General features: G+C 51.2%; 7 protein-coding genes and 1 pseudogene across 8 annotated transcripts, besides 1 other annotated feature; 4 read left to right on the top strand and 4 right to left on the bottom strand.

Moving 5' to 3' along the window:
- Window positions 1-115: 115 nt before the first annotated feature.
- Window positions 116-1,263, bottom strand: NCS54_01311600 (Hypothetical protein; the record flags this gene model as incomplete). The annotated part of the gene is made up of 2 exons (XM_053158327.1): window positions 116-874; window positions 925-1,263. 2 exons carry the CDS (start codon window positions 1,261-1,263, stop codon window positions 116-118), a joined length of 1,098 nt encoding a protein of 365 aa, XP_053014302.1.
- Window positions 1,264-2,716: 1,453 nt separating this feature from the next.
- NCS54_01311700 (WW domain-containing protein) lies at window positions 2,717-3,668 on the bottom strand (the record flags this gene model as incomplete). The annotated part of the gene is made up of 2 exons (XM_053158328.1): window positions 2,717-3,509; window positions 3,565-3,668. The coding sequence occupies 2 exons, from the start codon at window positions 3,666-3,668 to the stop codon at window positions 2,717-2,719; spliced, it is 897 nt and encodes a 298-aa protein (XP_053014303.1).
- Window positions 3,669-5,094: 1,426 nt separating this feature from the next.
- Window positions 5,095-7,071, top strand: NCS54_01311800 (Hypothetical protein; the record flags this gene model as incomplete). Its single annotated transcript, XM_053158329.1, has 5 exons — window positions 5,095-5,478; window positions 5,529-5,622; window positions 5,676-5,944; window positions 6,008-6,339; window positions 6,402-7,071. The coding sequence occupies 5 exons, from the start codon at window positions 5,095-5,097 to the stop codon at window positions 7,069-7,071; spliced, it is 1,749 nt and encodes a 582-aa protein (XP_053014304.1).
- A 3,374-nt stretch (window positions 7,072-10,445) lies between these two features.
- NCS54_01311900 (Sulfatase domain-containing protein) lies at window positions 10,446-13,237 on the top strand (the record flags this gene model as incomplete). The annotated part of the gene is made up of 3 exons (XM_053158330.1): window positions 10,446-10,678; window positions 10,737-10,981; window positions 11,031-13,237. The coding sequence occupies 3 exons, from the start codon at window positions 10,446-10,448 to the stop codon at window positions 13,235-13,237; spliced, it is 2,685 nt and encodes an 894-aa protein (XP_053014305.1).
- A 1,724-nt stretch (window positions 13,238-14,961) lies between these two features.
- Window positions 14,962-16,323, bottom strand: NCS54_01312000 (HET domain-containing protein; the record flags this gene model as incomplete). The annotated part of the gene is made up of 1 exon (XM_053158331.1): window positions 14,962-16,323. The coding sequence occupies one exon, from the start codon at window positions 16,321-16,323 to the stop codon at window positions 14,962-14,964; it is 1,362 nt and encodes a 453-aa protein (XP_053014306.1).
- Window positions 16,324-17,399: 1,076 nt separating this feature from the next.
- On the bottom strand, window positions 17,400-19,290 carry NCS54_01312100 (annotated as a pseudogene). Its single transcript has 3 exons — window positions 19,004-19,290; window positions 18,194-18,955; window positions 17,400-18,135 (listed from the first exon to the last, which is right to left on the bottom strand).
- Window positions 17,400-19,290: a sequence feature.
- A 1,235-nt stretch (window positions 19,291-20,525) lies between these two features.
- On the top strand, window positions 20,526-20,924 carry NCS54_01312200 (Hypothetical protein; the record flags this gene model as incomplete). Its single annotated transcript, XM_053158332.1, has 1 exon — window positions 20,526-20,924. The coding sequence occupies one exon, from the start codon at window positions 20,526-20,528 to the stop codon at window positions 20,922-20,924; it is 399 nt and encodes a 132-aa protein (XP_053014307.1).
- Window positions 20,925-22,066: 1,142 nt separating this feature from the next.
- NCS54_01312300 (Integrase catalytic domain-containing protein) lies at window positions 22,067-26,271 on the top strand (the record flags this gene model as incomplete). Its single annotated transcript, XM_053158333.1, has 2 exons — window positions 22,067-24,880; window positions 24,946-26,271. 2 exons carry the CDS (start codon window positions 22,067-22,069, stop codon window positions 26,269-26,271), a joined length of 4,140 nt encoding a protein of 1,379 aa, XP_053014308.1.
- Window positions 26,272-27,036: the final 765 nt, after the last annotated feature.

The raw sequence follows: 27,036 nt of genomic DNA on the forward strand, positions 1-27,036 counted from the left end.
AGAAGGTAAAGAATAATAGCATATTACACATCAACCAAGATCAAAACACTCCGCCCATCCCCTTCATGCACATCAGGCAGCAGATTGACTGTTGCAAGTCCAACTGTTCGTATACTTACAGCTTCTCGTTGACCTGAATGACAGCCGGGGCAGCGATCGTAGCCCCAGGGACCATACCCGGGGCGGTAAAGTTGTTCGAGGTTGTCAAGGCCGCGACAGACAGTCCCTTCATGACATTCTTCGTGAATGGGAAGAAGGCGTCAAAAGTGATACGGCCCTTGTTCCACTTGACGTTGGTGATGGGTTCGCTGATGGGCAGAAGTTGGCCGCTGAAGTAGGTGAGGTACAGGCCCTTTCCATTACCGCCAAGGAACTTTTCGGCACCTCCCGCAGTGCTAATGTCGGCAGTGAGGGTGAGATACTGGTCCTTAGGCTTCACATCGAGACCCATCGAGCCATCCTTAACGTCGAGCTTGGCAAAGATGGGCAGGTTGATCATTGAGATGTCGAACGGGCAAGAGCCCGGAACAACAAACGTGTTGTGGATGTAAGAGAATGCGAATGCTCCGACAGAAGTAGTCAAGAAAGGCTTCTCAGAAGGCACCCGTCCAAGAAGAGTACGGCAGAAGCCACCCTGCTCGCCCTCTTGGCCGATGACCGAGGCGATGGCTCGAACAACGCCGTTGTCTCTGTTCTGTGCAAGTGTCTGGCTGACGTCTTGCAGAGTTCCCACAACAAGCATTGTAAAGCTCTCGGCGAGTGCAAATGCGTCTTCGATGTTGTTCATGGGGAAGTGGTATTCGCAGGGCATCGGCGCGGGAACGTTGAAGTGCTTCAGGACGTTGATCGCGTTGATTGCGTGAAGCTCTTCTTGCTGTTGGTCAAAGCTAGCGAGTGAATTACACACGAGGGCTGAAAACTTACAGCGACAACATTTTCCAACACCTTGACAAGCTCAGCCTTGGTGAACCGTCCATGGTGCCTATAGCCAACCACTCCATCGGTGACATTCTGAAGGAGAGACGAAAAGTACGCCTGCTCAAACTCTTCACCAAAGGCAAGAGCCTGGAACGCAGTCTTGCTGCTCTCGCCCAGCTTTGGAGGAGGAGGCGCGTTGGACAAGGTGCCGTCAGCTCGACGGGAGATGTCCTTCAGCTGCTCCATGGTGGGATTGGGATAGCCATGGTTGGAGGTCCTTGGCTTTGAGGGGTGAGCCAGCGCGAAGCTGCTCAAGAGGGCAGTGATAATACAAGCGGCCTTCATGTTGCTTCCCTTGATGGATTCTGTAGATGATGCAATGGATGATCTGATGATGAGCTGGCGCTTGGTTTACGGGCTGGCTAGAAGAACAGTCTATTGACGATGAAGAGATTTTATACATATTGACTCAACACCGAGCCTTCAAGGTTAATCTCCAGATGCAATGCTTCATTGAGGCGCAAGAAACGCGGCATGCTGTAGAACACCGCTGTGATCGACTGTCAACTTCCGTCACGATGTCTAGACTTTGAACATTGAGCAGATTACACTTGCCTCTGTCAGCAACATCGTCTCCAAGCCAGTTGCTCAGCCTCCCTACTAAGATGGTCAATCAAACTACCGACCACCAATCGGTAGTCAATAGGGTCCCGCTGGAAGAAGCAAAGCTTACATGCTCGGCCCAGAGACGTCACAACCGTTAGGGATCGTCCGCCCGTTAATAACACGGCTCTAGGAAACTCCAATGTCCCGTCTCTGGCATATGAGCCGATGATCCGCCCTGATGGTCCGGAAGGCTGAGCAGACTCTCGTGCTTTAATTTTCTATCTACCGTGCTTGTTTGGTTTAAGGGAGTCATATTTTTGGCACCAACGGTTTTGAAACGGCTGCAACGCCAAGTGTCGATGCAACTCTGTGATGTTTCTAGCTCATGCTGACTTACAGACGGCTTCTCGTCTCCCGCGCTTTGATCCGGAACGCGGTGCATTATAAGAGCCGCGTTGCCGACTCGGTCTGATTTTTCGCCCGCCGGGTTATTGTTGTCGATTTTCAATATGAATATACTTAGGGATAAGCCTCAAAGATCCGGGACTGTGGATGTCTCTAATCACTCAGCATGGCAGGCAAGTTTTATACCAGCTTAGTTGATCGTTGGGGAAAAGTGTTGTCGACGAGAAGACAAAAGATTGAGCATTCAACAACTATTAAACGGGTGTTATTAGTTATTAACTTCCGTCTGGTGGGATCCGCACATGCGATAATGAAGCAGCAATTTGAACGAATCAGATCCGGTCTACAACTCTTCATGGAGTGCATGCTCGATCACGACCACTTGGCAAGAGGGTTCCACGGAAGGCGTATCGTGCCACCCTCTCTACAATAGGCGATCCCGACAGCTCCAGTCTCTGTCCTGTAATAGCAGACCAGCGTTCTTGGTTCCCAGTCCCAGAATCCGCCTCGTCCAAGAGTTTCTTTCGAACCTTCCATCTCGCCGTCTTTTTCCAGCTGCTGGATCCTCGGCTGTCTACAAGATTGTTAGTCTCGTGGAGCTCGGTCGATGTGTTAGTTTAGTACTCACGTCAAAGGATTCTCACAACCCCATACGCAGGCGATAATATGTGAAGGGGGAGGCTGGCAGAATTCCATACGTTTTCTCGATATGGCCTCGTGCTTGATTTCGATGTTGGCCGTATTCGTGCTGCGGTTCAGTGTGTGTTAGTCCAAGTATCATTCACATTCAGGCAACGGGCATGACCAACTCAGCTGCGATAAGCTCCATAGGTCGATCGCCGTACGAGTACAAGACGTTGAACATTTTTCGCTCTGCTTCAGGCCATGGATCCCCAAGCTTCTCAGCCAGTGTGTCTCCGGATAGCGTCACGGTCTGCTGCGGGGTGACAAGACTCTTGACTATCTGCGTGACGTCCCTGTCTGCAAACACGGCGCCGTATATGTGTAGCGGCGGTCCACTCTGAGGTGTGAATGCACCCATACCACCAGTAACTGGAGACTGGATTCCCCCGTGATGATAGGGTTGGGCAGGCGGTGTCATATCCGGAGTGTGACCGTAGTGGCCCAAGTTCTGCCCTGCGGGCGGAGGCTGTCCGTAATACGACGGAGGTCCGGGTGAGGGGGCTGCTTGGGGGCCAGGTACGTATACCGGATACACATGTACTTGCGGTTGTGGCGGTGGTGACGGTTGGTGCTGTTGTTGCTGCTTGTTCCCGAATAACCCGAATATTTTGGCACCAATCGCACCCGCACCGGCCATTGCCATTGACTGCGTCATCTTGCCCAGCCCATGCTGTTGATGCTGTTCATGTTTGCGCCCGTGTCCAAGCAGGTAACCGCCGCCCATGGCAAGTGCAACTTTCCCCAAGCCACGATCTCCATCTTGGACTGGTGTATCGGCCGTGGTGTCGTACGGAGGCTGGCTCTGGTGGTCGGGGGCGGGCGAGTATTGTGGTTGATCTGGTGGAGCACTCGGGTACTCCCATTGCGTCACGCCGGTAGCAGTGAAGACGTAGTACCTAAGAAATCGATGTTATGGACAGGTCTAATAGTAAAAGCCTCGCTCCTACTTACCATGAATTGTGTTCGGGGCTCCAGTTGGCTATCCAGCCAGGGGGCAGGGGAGGCGAGGAGGCCTCAGGACGGGCGTCCGGAGATGCCAAGTTTGGGGTGGACATCTAAAAACACAGGTGCTATAAGCGGCTTGTGGTGATTTGGCGGAGCGTTAAGCTATACCGGTAGGTTAGATATTCTGTTGACCGGGAGGATCAAGTATCACATCGACGAGAGCCAAGACAAGGGAAGATGGCAACATACTATGTAGTCTTGGCGAGAGACGCTAATCTAGGCACCTGATTTCCTCATTCCATATGCCGTGCCGTATAGCCGGCGCATGGTCGATTGATTTGATATGGCTTGCTTCAGCAGTTGCTGCTAGTGTGCCTGGTGGCTGCGCGAAGGCTTGAGAAGTTGAAGGCGCCAACACTTGATTGAAGGAACCATCTCGGCCAGAACACGCTAACGACGCCTCGGTCTGCAACGCAAAGGCAGCAGCTCAATGATCTGTATTTTTGGATGTGGCTGTCTAGCCATGTAACCCCAGATAAGGCTTCTTCCAACGATAAGGCACTCCGTAGTGGAGAATTTATCGCCCAAGTAGCTGCTCATTCCAGGGATGCACGTTGGCCTTCCACATCCCGGGGCCCTGTGCCTTATTTCAACTATACACCTCTTATAGATCAGTTTCTTAATTGGTAATTAGTCAGCCAACTTAACGAAGAAGCGGGAGAAAGCATTGAGAGTCATGTTTATATCAGTAAAGAAGCTTCCGATGCCACTCACCAGGTTGTACTTCAAGGCCCAAGATCTCTCCAGTCGCGGCTGTCGTTCATATTATAAGGGGAACTAAGACAGCCAAGCTATGGGTGTGACCATCTCCAGTCGCATAGTACGATAGCTTGAAAGTGTAAAGGCACCATGTAAGTGCCGTTCAGCCTTTCCAAGGGGCATGCCGGGCGTTATTCCTCATTCGTGCAACGCCTAGGCCGATCAATACCATCCTTGTTGGCATCACCACATGGCAAACCAGGGGATGTTCAACGTCTAGACGATGCAACTTCCAGAACCACGGGAGAAGGCCAATAAATCTTGGCCGACACAACAAATAGTACATCTCCTTGTCATTGAACGTGCCTCTAACACCATATTTCAACCCACTGCCGGCTCGTTTCCTCCGGAGTTGATCGTCCAGTAGCAAACCCGTGGAGCGTTGATCCCCCTACCAGCGGCTCCCCTAGGCGATCTGGTGAACCCTATTCTTCGTATAGAAATTGAGGATGTCATTATTTGTGGGCTATTGAGACTTGACAGCCGGTCTCGGAAGTTTCATGTTATATTCAGGGTCTTGGGAAGTTTGTTTTGTTTCCCTTCCTTTTGCCCTAAACTTCACTGCGGAAGCAGTGTCTCCCCTTGATGTGTCTCACCACAGCCATTCTTTCTACTATCGTCTAGTCACGATCTTTCATTCCTTTAGCGTCTTGGCATTTCTCTTCTATTAATTCTTTTCGGAAAAGTCTGCACTGTTTCAGTGAGGCAGCCGCAGCAATGGGTGTCGCACCCCAATGGCCGCTCAAGGATGATGGTCCTATTGGCCTTGTCCAAGACAAAAGACCATGGTACCAGCTCGAACCTATGAATGAGCCATCTTCTACAGATCCTGCAAGGGTCAGTCGACCATGGCAACCCGGTTTCTGGAAACGACTCCCCGCCCGTGGTCTCGGGGCATGGCTGTTGGCATTGGTCGGAACTGGAGCTGCCATCTTCATACTCATCTACAGCGATGGAGTCCCTGTTAATCATTGGGACAAGTACATGCAGCCTACTGTCTGGCTAGCTTTGACTTCAGCTTTGACCGGCGCTTTCTTGGCATGTGCATTCGCAGAAGGTGCGGCAATTTCGTATTGGCGAGCTGCTGGAAGGACAGCAACGGTAAGCGATGCGATCATCGTTCAAGGATATGAGTAGTTGACAGTCATCAGTTGCAACGACTACATGCCATATATGGTTCATCTACAGGCCTTATCGATGCAGCGATAAATCTGTTCAGCATGAAATCCAAGACTCTTGGTCTAGGTATGTACTTGGCCATATCCTATCATCTTAGCACATCATTCTCATATTATCAGCTTCGATTCTAATGACATTATCCGTCCTACGTGGCCCTCTCATGCAGCGTGCATCCTCGACGGCAAACGAATTCCAAGCGCAGCAAGGTGTCTTTGACTTTCATATTGCTCGAGAACTTCCTAGCAACTACGCCAGCATACAAACTGGTCGTACTCACTCTGTTTCTCTTCTCACCAAGAACTTTAGCGACATTGCCCAAGCATACAACAATCGGAATGATATTATTGCTTTCAACACCAACTGCAAGAACTGCACAACCTCTGTCCAGGTACCATCTCATCGAAACTTGGCTTCAAGGTCGTAAGGCTATGTCTTTACTGACCAAGCACAGGGCTTCGGCTTCCAGGTAAACTGCACCGAGTCGACACGAAACTTCAATCTCACCATCGGAATGGATCGAGCAAGTATGCTAAAGGCATTCGATGGAACGTATCTCTTCCAGGTTAATGTGACCGAGTTCAGCGACTACTCGGTCCATCAGATGAAAGATGGGTCGTTTCTTCGCTACACCACGCTTTTCAAAGACACCAGCCAATGCAATGGGAAGCTCAAGGTCCAGACTTGTGACTTGCATGCTGGGATTTCAACGTTTCCGGTACAGCTGGATGGCAACAAGGTGGAGCTCAGGGGGACGTGGAAGGACGACAAGTTTGTCCAGCGCAAGTACGCATCTCACATCCGGCGGACTATACTCAATATCGATGCTAACCCGGGCTATTTCATAGATATATGACTCCTGCTGCTACTGTTGCGAGCGGAACCGGAAATATCTTAGGCGGTTTCAGTACCATTGTCGATGCTCTCTTCGGCTCCTCAGCATGGATGTCCTTCACCGGTGCTACGGGTTACGATATCAAATCTGACGGGCTACCCGCGACGCAGTATATGACCATGAACGACACTGTACCCGGATGTAAAGATACGTGGGAGAATCCTATGGACGATTTGATCGAGCTCACCAGGGACCTCGGTTTCCGAGCAAGCTTGCAGTATGCCCAGTTCAACAAGACGGATAAGCGACGCGTCGAGTATAGCAGCGGTACGACAATACTGGTGTATGTGACGGACTATGAAAAGATGTGGATAACCGTCGGCGCATCCCTCGTCGGCATCTTTGCAGTTCTACCAATCTTCTGGGGCTGGTGGGAGCTGGGCCGAGATGTGAGCCTGAACCCGCTGGAGATTGCAAACGCATTTGGAACCTTTGGTCAAGATTCACGCGTCATGGAGCACGTTGATCCGAATCAGAACGTCAATGGGATTGTCAAGGCGGTGGATAATCTTGGACCGGTGAGGTATGGAGCATGGGATGCTGGTGGAGGTGTTGTCAGGCTTGGGTTTGCGGGAGCTGGGGCAGTGAGGAGTCCGTCAAACGGCGAGAGATTCAATTACTAGATTATCTCTAGCTTTTATATACCATGATGTCTCTAATGAAACCCATGAAACATGAGCAACTTTTTGTCTTGTCCGGATTACGCCGTAGCGTGGACAGCATCAAGCCCAATGCCGTGTTTGCCTAGGGTAAGCCAGTTCACAGCGAATGTACTTGTTCACCACTCTGTCTTTACTCTGTTTACGGTTATGGTATTTCTAGGCAGTGATCTATTACTTACTAGAGGCGTTGAGACTTGCCTGTCGAAATCAGTCCCTGGCTGGGTCAAAGGGACACGTCGCAGAGCAGACAATGCAAAGCCCATAGGTGTACCACAGAAAGTCTTAATGATTTCGCACCCTATCACCAAACCGGGCCTGTAGGAACCAGGTGCGGGCGTGTCATATCTGTTGAACGCCACTTCAGAGACGTTGAGTACCCAACGGCAACTCCCTAATCAAGATAACACTCCAAATAGATAGAGTTTGCCTAACATCTAGGAAAAGAAACCAAGTGGAGAGTGTCAAGTCTCCGAACGGAGACATACGTCAGCCACTCTCCGTCTGCCGAGCCGCCCTTGAAGCTGCTGTGCCAGAAGTCTCATCAACCAGCCACATGCTTTCTACTGTCCAGGAGTGTTTCGGATCGAGGACGAATGACTCAGCCGAGGCAAGGAACCATCGTGGTTTCCTCACATGCCTACGTCTAGACCCTAACGGGCAATTAAAGGTATACAAGGGTCAGAGTGCCCAACTGCACTTGTAGAAATCTTGGAAACAAGGCATTTCTGAGTCAAAACTTGAGTCCGACTGATTTCGGAAGAGGCATCTGTAATGGGGGCGATTCCACTCCATGGAAGCTCAAAGGCATCGCTATCCACGGAAGCTCGGCTTCTTCAGCTTGACCATTTCTTACGACAGCAGGCAACTGCCAGTAATCATGCGGGCAGTGATGGCATCAACCACGGAGATCCTGCAAGGATCATGACAGCTGCCTAGTTAAGAATCGATGCCTTCCGCTACGAAAGGCGCATTCGCCTCCACTCTTGTTTACAACCCTTTAGTTCCGCCTGCGCCTCGTTGAGATCCTATGCAAACAAGGTAACAGCCGTTCGACACGTCACGGCTTCGATCAAAACAGGCTTGTTTCAAGAGGCTGCAGAGGCTAACGATCAGTCGGCGCCTGGCGATGCCGATTTTCCGGTACGATCGCAGTGTCAGCGTCAAAAGAGTTTTTCTTACGTCATCGCAGAAGAAACGGTGTTCAAATCTAGGGTAGGTGCTTTGCGCGAAGGATTCGCAAAATTGCGAGATGAAAGGGGGCGAAATGGATACAGTTCGTATCGTAATCCATATTTAGGCATCTTTTTCGGATCCTGAATGACAGGCAGGAAAACCAGCCCTGTCGATATGGAGCGAGGAAAGGGATTTTTCAGGTTGGTAAAAGTGGTGCGGTAAAGCGGCACAGTAGGACGTGGGATCTGCAGGATGGATTGCTCTGGTGGTCAGCAAGTGATTGTCATGACTTTCAAGAACAAGTGAATTGTCGATTGTTGCGACCAATGTTGAATCAACAAAGACATGCACTTCTCGGCTCTGACAGCCGAACAAGTCATCTTGAAGCAACAAAAGCAGTAATCTCCGTGATGATGCTATTTCCGTCCAGGTTGAAGGCTGCCAAACTCGTTTAGCGTGTAGCATCAGCCACCAAAAGGATCAGAGAGGCTGGAAGGCTTGTGGGGTAGCGTTCAGCTAATGAGAAAACACTCCGAGGGCTGCGGATGAAAAGTACTTGGGCGCGAGTTATGCAGCGCGTGGGAAACAAGTATCCCTTAACTGCTCCGGCTAGAACACCACACCAGCGGAGATGATCTGATGTGGCTGACTTCTGGCCAGCATCGGCCTCTCAGGCCGCCCTGCGTGGTCCCCGACGGCCTCTGAGCTGTTGTGGCGCAGCTGATCTGTCGCCAACTCATTGGATCCAGGAGGATCGCCCCTGTCGGCTCTCGACAGAGATGCCGAAACGAGCAGAATGTAGCGATGATCAACAGCCGTGCGTCAATGGACGCTTTACGAGCCGGGAACCATGGATGGTCCGAATCGCCGCCAAGACGAGAAACATGGCGCGATGGGCCTCGGTTTCAGGCGATCATTGATTCTTTTTACCTGTCTGCTTACTCTTTTCTCTCTCGCTCGCTCGCTAAACTGACCGGACGGAGCGCCGTGTAATCTCCCCGACTCCATCACGAAAGCGCAGTGCAGTGCAGCAGTGCCTCGGCATGAAACGGACGGTGGTGAACTTTCCGTGAGGGCACAGTCTGGAGCGGCAATGGGCGCATCATGGTGACTAGGAAGGAGTTTAGAGGTTGTCGTAGCTCTTGAATTATGCCGCCACCGCTGCAACAATGAACATCTTTGTACTGTACTCTCCTGTACTGCTCGCGTGCCTGCTCGCAATGGTCGCGTGCCCCGTACCGCAAATTGATTCTAAAAAAAAGACGCCATGTCCAAGGGGGAAATGCCTCACATGTCACTCTTACGCTCCTGTGCGCCCCTAGCCTGACTGCCCATGCCGCTTATGCCATTAGCGGGTGCCATTAATCTGAGCCATCGACCCACGGCCCAGGTCAGGTACCGCCCAGCCGGGGACCACCCCTGGGACCGTAGGAAGAAGCGGGAACTTTTGGGAAGATTTTTGTGAGATTTTCTCCACCGCGTTGGTTCTCTGGGGTAGCTTGACAGACCGGCTTCGTTTAGGCACAGCTCGTATGAGGCGTAACATGCGCTGTACAACCCAGGGGGTGGAGGTTTTCGCCCGGGATGAGGACAGGCATTGGTAGAGGGGTTCCGCTGGGCTGAAGCCATGGAAGCAGAGGAGAAGAAAACACAATGGTTCATTGGCTCTCTCGAACAATGGCCCCTGAGTGCGACGACCAATGCTCATCGGCTAGCCGGGAAGAAGGAAAAAAAAGTGAAAACTGTGTGTCCCGGGTCGAGATTGAATACGAGAGAGCCATGCGACCGCCACTCATCACGGCTCAGCCCTATTGAGGTGCCCGACGGACAGATGCTTGCTTGACGCTCAGAGCGCGAGGTCACACCCGTGCGAGGTGTGTTTAATTAGACTAATCATGGAACTTGCCTGTTGGTCATTGCCACACGCGACCTGTTGCTGCATTCTGATCCCCTGAAGTGAAGGCGGCTTGCTTTTGGGCCATTGTTGTCTCCGTACTTACGGAGACGGATCCCGTTCCTCCACTTTCTTCTGTTTCCCCCAGATTCTTGAACGGCTTCTTGACTCTCGTTTTCTTTTCTCCTCTCCTTGAAGCCGTTTCCCTTTCCCATGTTCGACATCTTCTTCTAGCCTGTACTTTTTTATCAGAGTCGTGTTAGTAAAGATGTTTGCCACGCTCGTTCCCTTTTGTTTCTCGTTAACCTTCGTTTCATTGACCTTGACCAAGCTGGTCCACCTCTCCATCCACGCCAAGACCGTCTCCTTGGCTGCCTTTGTCCTTTTCCTACCCTCGCTGCTTCTCCCAGACCTCCTGGTCATTTTGGTGTCACGTCTAGCTCTGCGACAGAAGAAGGGCGTTGCTGCTGTCACCGCCTGCGTGCTAGGCTGTATTTTCTCGTACGTTGAAGCTTCAATTTGTCTCACTTGTTTGTGCTGTACTGACAAGACATTTCAGTCTCATCGTTTTTGGCGCCGCTTCTTCACAAATTGGCTTCTTTTACTCAACCGGCAATGAGATTAAGTGGTCCGAGGCACGAAGCTATGCTGGCGACAAGGATGGCATGAAGATCCTGCTCAGCGGTCTCAACACCGTCATTGCATCTGGGCTCCTCATTTTTGGTCTTGCCTGGGTTGCTAAGTGGTATCTTTACAGAGGAGTTGGCGCATTGCTGGTCTTGGTCGCAACACCTATCAACTATGGTATTTCGTCTCACATCTCATCAGCCTCACTCATGCTAATATCACCAAGTCTGGACATCATGCCGAGGCTCCAAGGCCCAGAGACGCCGCAACTACTACCCTCGATCCCCCAACACACTCCTCGACCCGTACAGCTCCGATAGCGACACTAGCGACTCTAGCGATGACTTCGACGAGATGAAGAGTGGCCTGGAGAGTGGCTATGGAGATAACCGGGAGGAATATCCGACTCAAAAGACACCATGGCTCATTGTCTGTGGTGTTGCCGTCTTCATCACACTCACCACCCTCTGCCGACCATTCGCGCCGTACCACATGATGTCGGCCACCCTCCCCCTTCAGATGCTCGAGATGTTCAAGTCGACGCCCGATGTGTGCGCTGAGAATGCTGCGCTCAACGGAAACCCGTGGCCTTACCCCGAGCAGCTTGAAGTGTCCAAGTGGGAGAGTCCCAATGGTCACTTCAAGGGATGGGCTCCGGGAAGCAACAACGATTACGTTCAGCAGTACCGCGACACAGTCCCCGATTGGCTCCCCGAGGAGGTTCCTTCTGGCTTTGGCAAGTGGTCTTTGAAGAAGGCAGTTCCTGAGGAGGTTGAGAAGACCGACAACTCGACCGACAAGGCTAAGAACAGCTGCCCTGGCATCGAGGCCCAGGACGCCTTTTACAACCCCGTCAGCGACCCTATGAAGATTTCGAACCAGGACAGCGACATCTTGGAGGTGCTGCAGGACGTGCTCAACAACGGAACCGTCAAGATCAAGCACGTTGCTTTGATCATGATGGAGAGTTTCCGAGAGGAGCTCTTCCCTCTTCAATACGGTTCTGACATGCACAAGATCATTATGCAGGCTAACAAGGGCAAGGATGAGGATGAGATTAACGCTCGACTTGCCGGCCTGGGGCCCGTTGCCCAGCGCATCACTGGAAAGTCGGCAGACTTCAAGAAGAAGGACGGTTCCGCTTTCGACCCTGTAGCAATTCCCCAGTGGAACGACACAACCAAGGAGGGATTTGGTGGCATCAATGTCGTTGGAGGTTTCACAACATCTTCTCTTTCATTCAAGAGCATGGCCGCCATCCACTGCGGTGCCTGGTCCATGCCCGTCGACGGCTTCGAGGAGTCCGAGACACAGGCTTACCAAGCTTGTATTCCCCAGGTTCTGGAACTCTTCAACAAGATCAAGGAGGACAAGCCCAGCGAGGACTTTTTGGACCAGCAGTGGTACCCCGCCTTCTTCCAGTCCATCACCGACGGATACGATCGTCAAGACAAGTTTGACGAAAAGATCGGCTTCAAGCACATTGTTACAAAGGACCGACTGGACGCTGACGCCAAGGAGGGCGAGTTGGAGGAGATAAACTACTTTGGATACGCCGAGACGACCCTCAAGTCCCACATCAAGGACTACATCACCAAGATCCAGAAGGAGAACAGGCGCATGTTCTTCTCTCACTTTACCAGCACCACCCATCACCCCTGGGGCGTGCCTCATTCCTTCAAGTCGGAGGAGTATCTCCAGACTCACGGCAAGAATGGATGGCACGAAGACTTTAACAACTACATGAACGCGATCCGCTTTACAGACGCGTGGCTCGGTGAGCTCATGCAGACCTTTGACGACTTTGGCATCTCCAACGAAACCCTCGTCGTCTTTGTCGGCGACCACGGCCAGGCCTTCAAGGAAGACCAGCGCTCCAAGACCGGCACCTACGAGAACGGCCACGTCAGCAACTTCCGCGTGCCCATCACCTTTAGACACCCCAATATCCCTCGGGTCCAATATAATGCTAATGCCACCTCCATTTCTATCCTCCCCACTATTCTCGACCTCCTCATCAACACCGGCTCGCTCAACAAGAAGGACACAGCAGCCGCATCCGACCTTATCAACGACTACGAAGGCCAATCCCTAATCCGACCATATAAGTCCTCGCACAACGGCCGCAGGGCCTGGAACTTTGGCATCATCAACGGCGGAGCCAGCATGCTTTCCATGACCTCTGCCGATGCCCCCTGGAGGATCGTCATCCCTCTAGACCAAAATACCCAATATCGGTTCACCGATCTGAAGAACGACCCTCTCGAGCTTGCGCCGTTCGAGAAGTGGTCTATGAGCGACTTGGCCAAGGGCGTCAAGTCCAAGTATGGCGAGGAGGCTGCGCAATGGGCCATCGAGGCCGAGGCCGTCTCCAAGTGGTGGGGTCCAGAGCGAAAACGGCTCTGGGGCTTTAATTCTAATAAAGAAGAATAATTAGGATTAGGAAGGAGTAATGCGAATCTGATTTTATTGTTATGATGAATGTGTCGTGATTCTTGGCTGTACCTTTGTGACTCGTGCTGAAAGATGCATCCATCTGCTTGAACTGGTTGCAGTGATTCTTGGCTTGGAAGATGATGAATGACGGGAGCATCTATGCTTGACGGGCCGTGTGATTCCAATGTGATACCCCATATCGAGAGCCCTGCTCCCTGGACTGGACCCAGCCATGGAAGTTCTCGAAGCGGCTGGACGGTGTACTCTTAGACCGCAGACTAACTGGTCGATCGGCGCCAAGATACATGTAATCTCCCTTGCTAGCCTTCCCCGCAATCTCCCAGAAGTGATCTACGGAAGCCGCCTCTTTTGAAATGATGCCCGACCTTAAGGAGAGCTTGTCGGGCCACCGGGCCTTGCGCTCATGCCTCGTCTCAAATTTGACCGCGCTCGGTTAGACTTTGGATAGAGATCCCGGTACCCCTGGGATCCCTGGTGCATGTGACTTCCCAGCTGGCATCTCCCTTGATCGCAGTGCTGAGGGCCGTTGGTGCACTCGCCCCCCATTACCAGCGGGGAAGTGGAGTCTGATCACAGCCGCATTTACAATCCACGGAGACTCTGTGGAGCAAACTCGGCAGTAGCATGTCTCGGAAGCAGATGTTTCACTATGGATCAATAAGAATTTGGCCAAAGGTTGAAGCGGATATGCTTGCCGACTCTACGTGGGGGCAGATCCCACCTTTCCGGCTCATGTCTCTTGGAAATACTTGGCGTGAGTTTGGGATGACTGGAACACATAAAAGGAAGGCCAATGCCATTCTCTGGCCTTAGTGTATAGGGCTTATACACTTAACAGCTGGCCGTGGCTTAACATCTTTGAGAGTAAGCTTGGATGAAAGCGAAGCGGTGAAGAGGCTAGAGCGAAGAGGCACACGGCCGTTGCCCCGTTAAGCAATGTACCCCAGACGAGGTGGGGGAGCAGATATTGGGAAAGCTGTCTAATGAGCCATTGAATGGGTATGATGTGATCAAGTTTTTAGAAGTGGGTAAAGACGAGCCTGGCCGGTGAGGTGAAAGTGGTAGCTCCAGCAATTAATGAACCTGAGACTAACTAGGAAGAAGCCCGGACTGTACGACTGAACACTTTTGTTATGCCTTGGATAAAAGAATATTTTCAGCTGCATGTTCTGTGTCTGAAATTCATCAATTAGCATGCAGATTGGACAATCTGAAACCAACAAGTGGATAACAACGGCCAACTCAGCGTGAAGTTGGTGTTGTGCCGTCGACATACGATTCAGGCTCAACTGGAGCCAACAGCTGCATGGGCCAACTGCAGGACCAACAAATTAATGTGCTCAAGTCATTAATTATAGAAATGCTAGTGATCATGAGTGGTCTGAGGTCATCTGTAACTCACAACGCACGCCTTGAGGCTGGTCTTGTGATCTATTTCATCCAAGCTCTGGTTAAACAACTCATTTCCCCTAGGTAATCCATGGTTCTCTCCTGAGAGACACCAGTGACCATGCTGTTCTTACGGTTCAGAGGATGGTTGTCTCCTCAATCGTACAACCTTTGAACAGGTTCATGCCGATAGTACCAGGGCCACCACCACAACTAAAAGTTCCAATCCGTACCCAAGTGTTCTGGAGTTTGTCAAGAGGGTAAACGGCCAGACCCAAAACCTGGTTGTCCGTATCAGTTTCGTCGTTTAGCTAGTCCGTTGCGCTGAGCAATAGGACGACGCGAGCGCTGCTCAGATCCTTTGGTAACTCTTCGGTGATCCAATCCAAATGACAATGGACTTCCTCTTTTTCGAATGGCACGACCCAATGGCATATACCATTCAACCTGAATTTAGCCTCATCGTACGGCCTAGCTTTGGAGAAATCCAAGCTTCTTGCCCTCGTCCGGATCCTAACAGTGCCCCCTGATACAGTACCGAATGGATTGGGGCCTTCGACCTTTGTGTGGACGCTAATTTCCTCGATTTCGTCTCGAAAGGTTGATGCAGCATCGGTGTCTGAGTTATACTCAACAGCGAGAGATCGGCTTGCCCAGCTCCAAGATGGACCATAACAGTTTCTCGGGTCAGAGAGATGCCCCAGCAAGCCCGCTAAACTTTGGAAAGGCAACGTGGATTGTGATAGGAGCTCCTCCTGTGTGATGGTCCATATCAACTGACGCAAGATATTCTTTTTCCAGAGCCCAGCGGCATACTCGTCCTTGAGGCTCTTGGCAAATATCTTGGCAATACCGGACAGGGCTGGGAACGTGTCCTTGCGGTATGTGAGCTGCCGACTGGTATAGTCTTGCACAAGAAACATCCACAGCTGTGCAGCCTTCAGACGATCAGAAAGACTATTTGAGAACAACTCTTCGGAAATAGTTGGCAAGATAGTTGGGTTGGGGACTTCAGAATCACCCTTTTCGGTGGTGGCGTTGAGAGTGCCCAGGAGCCAGGTTCTGGTCTTTCCGAAACAAAGCATCTGCCTGGAGAGCTGCATTTCCTGACACGTCCAACCGCGTTTCATCCATGGCGAGTTCTTCAATACTCTGTCCAAAGAGTCTGGAGGCGATGGTATCTCGTCGTCGGCAGGGTTGCTCAATTCCATTCCGGCATATCGTAGTGTATATGTCCCTGTGATTCTAGGCCTGAGCTTTGAAGTAAAAGGAACTTCGACTTGACAGTCCAGCCGCCGAGAAAGAAAGCTCTGCTCGCAGTGCTGAGCATCCAGTGGACAAATCGTGATGGCAGAGCCTGCGTAGATCTCTGACATCGCCATGGACTCCACCGACCAGTCTTCGAATGAGTCCTGTAAAATGCACAGGGCATCCACCCAGAGGTATGTGATACCCAGGCTCTGGCAGACGGTGATCGAATCATGGATCAGTGCAGTCAGGTCAGACTCGGGTATGTCACCTCGTCTTTGCGCCAATGTGGTTGTAAATGTTTTTGCTTGTTTGGCAGCATGTTTTGCTGTTCCCCAGCAATAGCTCAGAGCGGCGTATCCAGCTTTGGTCTTGCTTGGGTCCTCAGACTTCTCAATCTCATGGCGAAGGACTAGGCTGAGCATTCTGTTTGATGGGGAACCCTCAATCTTGATCAACCTGGATGGCCAAAACGATCCCACCTTCTCCATCATTGGGTAATATTGGCCGCTCCGTGCGGCTGCACCTTGAAACATCGTGATAGTCTCTGCGTCCAAAGCCTCGCGAATAGGGTTTGAATAGGCCAATCGTAGCCAGCTTTTGATCTGGGTTGTTGCTTGTTAGTGTTTGCTGCTTGGACGACGGAGGAGGGGGGACTTTCGTGGACCTCCTTCTAAAGCAAAAAGTACGCCTTGGGGAAACGATTCAGTCCCGACTGGTGGTTCCCAGTAGGCGCGTAATGCTTCCGGGATCCCCTCTCTGAAGATGTATTGAAGACGAATGTTGAGTTTGCCTGCCCAGGCCGAGTCCTCAGGTCTGGTATCCAAGATACAGTCTCGAAGGAGTTGGCAGAAGTCACAAGGTAACCCCCCACCAGTCCTTGAGAATTGCAGTACTCCGAGATCTGGTAAGGTATCTTCTAGGAGGTAGTCGAGCTGAATAGGGTCTGGCTGCCTGCTTGCGCCTTGTCGGTTGTAGTCAAGATACTCCACCGACCCCCTCAAGATGGACTTGATAGTCCCAACTGCCGAGTCGTCGATCTCAAGGACGCGACAGCGGTGGCACAGTTGGGATGCCATGGTGGGTATCGCTATAGACGGAGAGTGTATCTTGGTTCATAGGACTGACAGTTGACATGGCAAAGAAATGAGGGCGGGGAAACATTGGATCTGTAGATGTTGAGGGGTTGATTCTGATAGGATAGCTAGCACAGCCACGATGGACTTGGGTTTTGGTCGTATGACTTGGCTGACACTTTGGCGTTTCTTTGCCTTGAGGGTTTGTGATATTCGACATGCCGATTGCTTTGGTTACCGTTTATGTTGACTTCGTCTATCTACTCGTGTAGTCGTAGGGCATTCGTGAGGGCTTGGCGTGCCCCCACCCTTCTTGACCCTTGGATTGAGCTACAAATCGAGCAACATCAGAACATGGCATGGAACACGGCATTGTCTGCATTTACCTAAAGCATAGCGGAAAATATAAGTAATTCTAAGTCTTCTTACTCCAGTTTGCGACGCCTAATTCGAGCGGCAACCTTGCCATTAGGAGGGATGGTGCCAAAAGGAAAGTAGTCCATATTGGGTCCGATCTTGGCAGCTGCTTCATGGTCAAGCAACTCAATGTCATATGCACGAAGCATGATGGCAACCCCCACCTTCAGCTCCTGAGTAGCAAAGAACCGACCAGGGCACATCTTGGTTCCTCCGCCATACGGATACCAATATCCCTGCGTGCCATCTGTTACAACCTGCGCGTTTCTATCGTCCTCTGGTGTGCGTCTCTTCGTCTTGAATGGGGCCTTGACGGATGGGTTGCGAACTGGTCCGCTTGAGGGGTCGTCTTGGTATTGAAGGAATCTCTCGGCCCAAAAAGAATCCACAGGACGCTCCACAGATCCGTCAGGGAACTCCCTCCCAGTGTTCCAGAACTTAGTATCGTGGCCCCCAATCCACGATGTTGAAAGCATGGTCACACCCTGCTTCAGTTTCCACTTCCCAAACTTGAGGTCTGGGATCAACGACGTCCGGCCCACAGGTGCGGCAACTCGAACACGGAGGGTCTCGCAGTAGATTGAGTTAAGGAGTGGCCCTGAACAAAGCCTGTCTTTGTCGAACGACAGTGAAGATGCAGAGAACGCAGGCTCGATCTCAGCCATGAGGCGATCTTTGATGTTGTCGTCGAGGAGAACCCCAAGTAGCATCCACATAGCAGCAGGGATCGCGTTGGCATTGACACTGAAATTTGTTAGCATGGCAGGAGTAAAAGGAGAGAAATGCAACTTGCCCCCATAACATGCCTAGATCAAGGGCAGCAGCGCCTTGCATAGAAAACCCAGCCGTCAAGAACATCTTCTGTCTCGCCCTCATAAGTCGTGATCCAAACTCGGGCGTCCATTCTCCTTTCAAGGCATCATTGTCAGTGAAGTCAAATTGTTCTCGCCCATATTTGTGATATCGCAGCACTCCTTCAAGCGCCTTGTCTCTCGTGCGAAAACTCTTGGGAATGAGCCATTTGGGGAGCCTCTTGAATAGGTTTGGAAGATGATGATCGAACACCCAAAAATCCTCTGGGAAATCCGGGGACAGCTCCAAGAACTTTTCACCACAGAAGGCTTCAAGTGCAGCACAGAAGAGGTAGTCCCTGAACAGGGCGTACAAGTCGCTCACTTCCGTCCATTCGTCCTCCTTAAACTTGGAATCGTTTGAAATACTCCTTGACAATGCCTCCACAAACTTTTCTTCAAGAGCATGTAACGAACTTCCCGCTAGAAGTGTGTGTAAGTCGCGATGGTGCACAAAGTGCAGTCGCTGTGAAGGATCGACGTGCTCCCAGCCAGGCGCAGGCTTTGCATCTGTCCCAGACTCGTCGTCTGCATAAATCTTGACATCTGCAGGTGGACAACCAAATGCGTTTCGAATGGTCATAACACCAAGGGACTTGGTCGTCAAATGGCGAGACGCCTTGAAAAGGTCAAGGATTGGTTGGCCGTGAGGGATATAGTACATGGGCTCAGCCCCAATCAGGAGCCGAAGCGGAACATTGCCAAACTTGGATCTAGGGGTTGTTAGGGAAAGCGTCAAAAGGGGCGAGGTGGAGAGTTACATAGCGGAAAAGAGGAATTTTTCCGTGTCAAAGGCAAACCCAAATGTGTTGCCGACGACGGGGACCCAGTACGGAACCCTCGGTGGTTCCCGAGATGCCTGGTCATAGCGGTACCCCTTGTTGCCGTAGGAGGTATAGACATATGTAAGGAGACATGGCAGCACGAGAAACACGAGGACTTTGCCGTACGAACTCGTTTCAGCAGCAAAACCCGTCGTAGAAGTGATGGTCGTTGCATTCATTGTATGGAGCGGTGAAGTGATCAGAGGTGAGAAAAGACCAGGGGCCTGATTATCAAGCACTCAGCGTAAGATCATGTTGCTGGCATCCCAATCCGTGCAAAAGCTTAACCCCACCAAGGGTCCGGCTCCGCTGCTTATGGGGTAGCATCGAGACGAAAGCTGTACTCTGTAGGGTGTGCATTGAAGAGATCCTGAGCAAAACATGGCTTACTATCTCTAAATCTCCAGCTCAGAGGTTCTAAGTATCGCACTGTCACTCGTACCAAGCCTGGACTTGGTTTTCTGCACTCTGCCATCTACTGCTATCCCCTCTTGTGCGTCAGTGCAAAGTGATATGCCCATTGCTTGGACACAGCTGCAAGTTGAATCGACTGACAGAGCTGTAACTGCCGTATTTCCCAAAAAAGGAAGCTATGATGCCTGCGGTGTCGTTGTGTCTCATCTTGACCAACCGCTGCTTCGTACCACAGCCTGCTTCAACTGGTAGCACAGATCACGTGATAGCCTCTTCAGGGAGTATGTTGGGTTCGTTCGCCTGGAGCATGAACGCACAATGATGGGATGCTACGGGTGATCCCGGGAGTAAAAAATATATATATATATATTGGACTAGGAACTATTGATTGCTTTTCTTCAGTGAGATAGGGTTTGAAATGCTTGGAATCTAAAGGCGAGTGAAGATGCGACATCGGCCAGGTGGATTTGGATAGATGCTCACCCAGCCAGTAATCGCCCACTCACTGCTTCTGATCACGTGCATTCCCTGCTGCCTGACAAGCAAGGCGTAGTTAACGCTGTTTGCTGGCATCACTGATAGAGATAGGATCTACTGAAGGAGAAACACAAACAGAGAATTTATCCATGCAGATATTGATAATGGCATCTTCAAATATTTTGGATCCTCCGTAGCCTAATCTCATCTCCCGCTTCTCAGAATTTGGGCTGCCATGTCCAATGCACCTACAGCCATGAATATCCTGCTGTCACACCCTCACACAAAGATGAGTTTCCCTAATTGAGTACCCAAATAATGATAGATATCGCCGTCCCAAACCGCTTGGATGCCCTGTCTCCTTATCTCACCAGTCTCAATCACGGCTGTTAGGTACCAGTCTTCCTCATTGGCTGGGTACTCACACTCTCTTGGCAGCTGAAAACTCCAGTACGTGGCAGGGTGGCTCATGGTGTCTTTGGCCTTCTTTCTCCCATCGGCTTGCTTTGGCTTCGAAGAAATTCTCTCAGACAACTTCTGGGCTTGAACCGGAAGCAAACGAACTCTCATGGCGCCATCAGACGACAACTCGACAATAAACTCGCCATGGACCGTCCTATTTCCCCATCAGAATGACACTAGCGCCCTTCGCGCCATCGTCGTCCCGAACTGGGTCAACTCCCCCAATGTCCGAGGCACAATGGACATCCTCCAAAGCTGTCTCCTCACTCTCGTGGCGTGCATTTACACTGCTTTGCGCCTCAACGTACCCGAGAAGACGGCTTGGTATCAAATCTTATGGTCTAAAACGCAATGGGTCGCTTTGACCTTCTTCGCGCCCGAGATTGTGCTGTACATGGCTGCCGACCAGTTACAGCGGGCTTGGGCGCTTCGGCGCAAGCTCCGCGACCTTCAGAGTCGGAGCGGCACAGTAGACAAATCTGTAGGCGCTACTCTGTTTCTCTGATATATGCTAGTGGCTTTCTTGCTGACTATTACCCCAGTTCAATTTCGACTTGAAATATGCCTTCTTCGTCGTGATGCTAGGCGTTCACATTGACGTGGAAGAAATTGTTGAGATCCGTTGCTTTGACGGATCAATGGCTATTCCGATCCATTGGTGGCTGGGATGTGGATGTCTTCTTGTCTATAGCTTTCGCTGGTTCGCGCTAGTCTTTCTTCTTCTTTAATCAATACAACATGCTCATCTCAACAGGTTATGAGCCCGGAAAGCCACCTTACAGCTGAGTATCCTCCTAATCATAATTTCCAATATAACTCGAGGTCTAACCGCCTCCTTCCACTGCGTTAAAGATACTCATCACACCTTACCCGAATTTTCACTGAATACTGCTAGCCGCCTTATCTAGGAATCAAGTGCTTGATTTTGCACGCCTCCCGGCCTCATCCGTCACCAGCCTCTCGACCAAAATACTTGCGCAAAATTTTTACTCGAGACTCGGCCTCATGATGGCCTCACACGACTCTAATTTGAGAGCTAGACCGCTCTAGAAACCGACATTGTTTTGTTTCCTCCACAAGCAACATTTTCCTCATCGTGTCGCTGACTTTGACAAACTTTCCGCTGTCGAATTCTGTTGATGGATTGCACAGGACCTTTGAGACCTTGCATCTTCGAGTGGTCCTCTCTCGGACTGGAGTACTTGATGCGACAAGCCGGACGTGAAACCGCATGTGAAACCGGATGAAACGGGATACACGACCTAAGGTCCGAGCCGCGTTTCGCATCGGTCGCACGAACCTGGTGGTGATATGCGATATCCTACGATCTAAGTGAGCCCTCAGTCCTTCCAATAGGTTCTAGGGCAACCCACTTGGACACCGACGACTCGCTTTCAGACGCAAGTCCAACCAGCATTTGGAGCCTTGAAGCTGCCTCGATTGCCTCATCAGAACCAGAACAAATCCACGTTACATCCAGTGGGAGTTCTGACGCACCCGTTGCCGATACCATCAACAACGATCAGAACTCCAGCTTCGCGCTCGCAAGAGACATCGCTACACCGAAAAGGGAAGATTCACCTGAGCCTACCTCACACTCTTCCTACGCCTTCTCTCGTCCAGCCATCAAGGAACCCATCCTCAAGCATGTCGGCCTCGAAGGAATCGACTGGAACACTTGGCAACCTAGCCAACATCCCGAAGCTAGAATCGACAGCCGGATGGATCAACTGGAGCCGAGAAATGAAGGACCATCTCACAATGTCGGGATACGGAGACTTGTTCAAACGAAACAAGGACAAACCCACCGGCACCAGCGCCGCGACCGTCGAAAAGATCGACAACTGGCTCTCCAAGCAGGAACGCGCGTGCGGAGCCGTCCTCAATCGACTTGGATACAACGCCAGGGAGCAGGTAAAGGACAAGGAGACCGTCACGGAGATGTTCGATGAGCTTGAGAAGCGCTTCAAACCAAAAGGAAGTGCGGTCTTCCAAGAGCTCGACCGACGATACAACTGCCTCACCCTAGACCAATGCTCGGGAGTCATGAACTTTGCAGAACGGCTGCGAGAAGCTCAATCTGAACTCTTGCAACTAGACGAGACATGCAAAATCGGCACGCCTCAATTCATCAATAAGTTCCTAACCGGACTTGGCCCCGAATACGAAATGTTCCTCACTGCCTTCTACCAAAACCACAACTTGCTACCCGAGCGAGGCTCCAACGGAGAAATAACCAAACCTGCCGTAACATTCGAAATCGCTCTTGCCGCCGCAGAGCAAGAGGAAATGAACATTCAACAACGAGAAAAGGCCAAGACGCAAACGGCTCTGCTGGCTAGAATGCGTGGCCCTGGAAAAGAACGAGTAGCTCAGACGTGCGGCCACTGCAACAAACCAGGTCATACCAAGGCCGGATGTTTTGGCCTACACCCCGACCTTCTTGAGGAGTTCAGAAGAAAACGAGCACTTCGGAGTGGACGACGAGAAGCCAAGCTTGAGAAGAGAAAGGAGAACACCTCGTCACTGGAACTCGACGAGGATCACACTGCCGCCGTCGCCTTCTTAAACGCGGCCCTTCTATCCTTTCAACCCCAGTTTGGCCTGGCTGCATCAGAGCCGTCCGGGCTGCTCGAGCGAATTCACGTATTGGACAGTGGCGCCTCCTCCCACACGTTCTGCCGTCGACAGAACTTTACATCACTCGAGAAATTCACCGGCTCTGCCATCAACGGCATAGCTGGCTCGGCCATTATGCCCGCGGGGCAAGGCACATACACCCTCAGAACCATACGGAACAATGCCAAAGGAACAACGATCTTTCATAAGGCACTTTACGTCCCAGACGCTCACTGCAACCTTGTCTCGGTCTCAGCCCTCGAGGAAGATGGAGCAACTATTTTATTTCGAAAAGGACGAGCCGTCATTACAAGCCACGGTAAAGTCATCCTCAGCGCCACTAGGAAATTTGGTCTGTACGTGATCGACGAGGACGACCAACAACTGCACACTGCCATGGCCGCATACTCTGTCAGCGACCCCAAACTGCAGATCTGGCATGACCGACTCGGCCATTTGGGAGAACAGAACGTGCATTTACTCATGAAGATGTCCACGGGCATCACTCCTCTATCTGACTCCAACGTCTGTGAAGCGTGCGTAAAAGGGCGCATGAAGGAAAGGCCTCACCGCGGATGCATTCGAAAAGGAACAAGACCACTGGAGAGCCTGCATGGCGATATCGCTGGCCCCTTCCCAGACGAAGGCATCGACGGCCATAGATACTGGGCCTGCTTCATAGACGATTTCACCAAAATGACCTGGGTCTTCCCAATCAGGCAAAAGTCCGAATTTGGCAACTGCCTTCGACAACTTCTGGAACAAGCCGAGACACCAACCCGTCGCTGCCGTTACCTTCGCCTCGATCGAGGGGGAGAAAACCAAGCTGATGCAATCACTCTCTACTGCGAAAACAAGATGATTGAGATGATCTTTTCTGCTACCGAGCAGCACGAACAAAACGGAGTGGCCGAAGTAGCAAACCGTGTCCTACTCGAGAAGCTCACAGCGACTCTCATCCATTCAGGACTGGAAAAGAAATTCTGGCCATACGTCCTCAAAGCCATGGCATACGTACGAAACCTCTCACCAGCCTCGGGTCGTCAAATCACACCTTATGAAGCATGGCACAAGGAAGTGCCGGATCTCTCCCATCTCCGAGTTATCGGCAGCCGAGGCTTTGCAAAGATGCCTTCAGCCAAACGGAAGAAGATGGACGACAAGACAGTCCCCTGCCGACTCCTCGGCTATCAAGGGAGCACAAACTACGTCTTAGTCGACGACGATGGAAGAATATTCTTTGCGAATAACGTCGTGTTCGATGAGAAATCCCTGCTGAGAAAACGAATTGCATCCGAGCAACCAACTGACGAACCCAACGCAAAACGGATGGATCTCACACCATCTCTTCCAACTATACCCCTAACCGAAAACATCAGAACAGACGAAGAGATACAGTCAGCCCCCAGCCAATCCTATCAACTGAATCAAGACGAGCCAAGCTTCCATGTGGAACTGGGGACTCCAGAAAGAACACAAAGCCCCGACGGTGCAGTCGACGAACACCAAGTCGTTGCGGAAGCAGCCGACGGTCATCCCCAACAACGTTTTCCAGTACGGGAAACCCGAGGACAAATTCCATCAAGATACACAGTCCTAGCTCAACAAGACCCATCAGCCCAACAAAACCAGTGGCGCTTCACCATGATCGCCATTCACCTGGCTATGATCGCCAACAACCTTGAACCGACCGAACCCAAAACCTTTGCCGAAGCAATGAACTCGCCTCATAGCGAACAATGGATGCAAGCCATGATTGACGAAATCGACTCCTTGATGAGAAACGGCACCTTCATACCAGTCAGCCTGCCTCCAGGAAAACATACCCTCCAAGGCAAATGGGTGTATAAGCTCAAACGGGGAAAGGATGGCGAGATTACCAGATTCAAAGCTCGCTTCGTCGTCAGAGGCTTCGAACAAAAGAGGGAATCGACTACCACGAAACGTTTGCCTCCGTGGTCAAGCCGATGAGCTATAAAATGATCTTCGCCATCGCTGCGGCCCTAGACCTTGAACTGGAACAGATGGATGTCAAAACTGCCTTCCTTTATGGCGGCGTCAAAGAAGAAATCTACGTGACTCAGCCACAGGGTTTCGACGACAAGTCAGGCAGAGTCTTCCGACTGCGGAAAGCTCTCTACGGCCTCAAACAATCTCCCCGAATCTGGTACCAGACTTTATCTGATTTCCTGGAAACCCTCGGCTTCAAACCACTCAACGCCGACGTTGGCGTCTTCATCCGTGGCACAACCTACATCGCCGTCTACGTGGATGATCTCCTAATCGCTGGTCCCGATAAGGAAGAAATCCGCCAAATCAAAGCCGCCTTGAGCGAGAAATTCGAAATGACTGACCTTGGCCCGTGTCAGTACTATCTGGGAATGTCCGTCCGGAGAGACAGACGCAACAAGGCCATCTTCCTCTCCCAACGAGCATATGTCGAGAAGGTCCTACGGGAATTTGACATGTGGGAGAGCAAGCCAGTCACAACTCCCCTGAGCACGTCAAAATTCCAACCTGTCCCAGACGAATACAGAGCTCCTAAAACGACGAAACTATGGTACGCAAAAGCAATTGGGTCACTTATGTACGCCATGCTTGGCACTCGCCCAGACATCGCATTTGCCGTCTCCCTCTGCAGCCGATATCTGGGAAACCCAACCAACGAACACGTCCAAGCCGTCAAGCGCATCATGAGGTACTTGCGAGGGACGATCGACTTGGAACTCACCTTCAGCGGACCACTCAGACCGTTAGTTGGGTACAGCGACTCAGACTGGGCTGGCGATCACGACACCAGACGATCAACGGCTGGCTACGTCTTCAACGTCGGCACAGGCGCCATCAGTTGGAACTCCAAACGACAACCAACGGTCGCACTATCATCCTGCGAAGCGGAGTACATGGGACAAACACAATGCACCAAAGAGGCGATCTGGCTACGAGGGTTGCTGCGCGAACTTCTGGCCCAATACAAACATGGAGACCTTCAAACAACTATTCTCTACGGGGACAATCAAGGGGCAATTGCAATGGCCAAAAATCCACAGTTCCACGCCAGGACTAAGCACATTGATCTTCAATGGCATTACGTTCGAGAACGAGTCTCGGATGGAGACGTTGAACTCCAATATGTCCCAACCGAGCAACAAATCGCAGACGGACTTACGAAAGCTCTCCCAAAAGACCGGTTTATCGTGTTTCGCAACGCGCTGGGCCTCTCCAACCCATGATTCGCTGTTGGTCACGCAAGTATGGATCATGAGAAAAGGAGGTGGCCGGGAACACCTGGCCAACTGACACTCCGCGATCTCTCGACAACCAAGTAACCTACCAACAAACTGACTTGGGATTTGGAAGCAGCGGCGTCGAAAGTCTATTATATCAAGTTCACACGATTTCTCTTTTCTTTTATCCCTTTTCATCATGCCCCAAGTGGGAGAGAATGGGTGCCCAACAGTCTATCTCGTTCATCGAGCCTCCAAGCGACCCACAGGTCCTCAGCTCGGAATTCCTCGGCTTCTTATAACAAATTCTACAACAATTCCAGCTATAACTGAACGCTCAATACGTACATACAAGAGCCATTTCATTCAGAAACGGATCACACAGGATCCAATTGCAAAAGAATCCCATTGCAGGTGCACATGGCCGAGCTACAAAACTACAAAACTACAAAACTACAAAACTACAAAACTACAAAACTACAAAACACAAAAACACAAAAACACAAAAACACAAAAAACGCAGCGAACGCCGCTGGATTGGCTTCTTCAGCCTTAACAACCACAGTCCTACGAGACATACAACGGAACCTGCTCAATCGGATCCGGCCAAAGAAAGCAAGACAGTTCGACTATCGTAGTCAGCCGTCAATATCAACAAAGGATAGTATCAATGTCCTCTACATTTATTTCGGAAAATATAAACCTAGAATGGAGTGGGAGATCTGGAGTGCTAAGGCTCCAGTGATCGAAGATTCCAAGGCTTCATTCAAA

This window comes from Fusarium falciforme, chromosome 11 (assembly GCF_026873545.1).
Source record: "Fusarium falciforme chromosome 11, complete sequence".
Taxonomy (NCBI): domain Eukaryota; kingdom Fungi; phylum Ascomycota; class Sordariomycetes; order Hypocreales; family Nectriaceae; genus Fusarium; species Fusarium falciforme.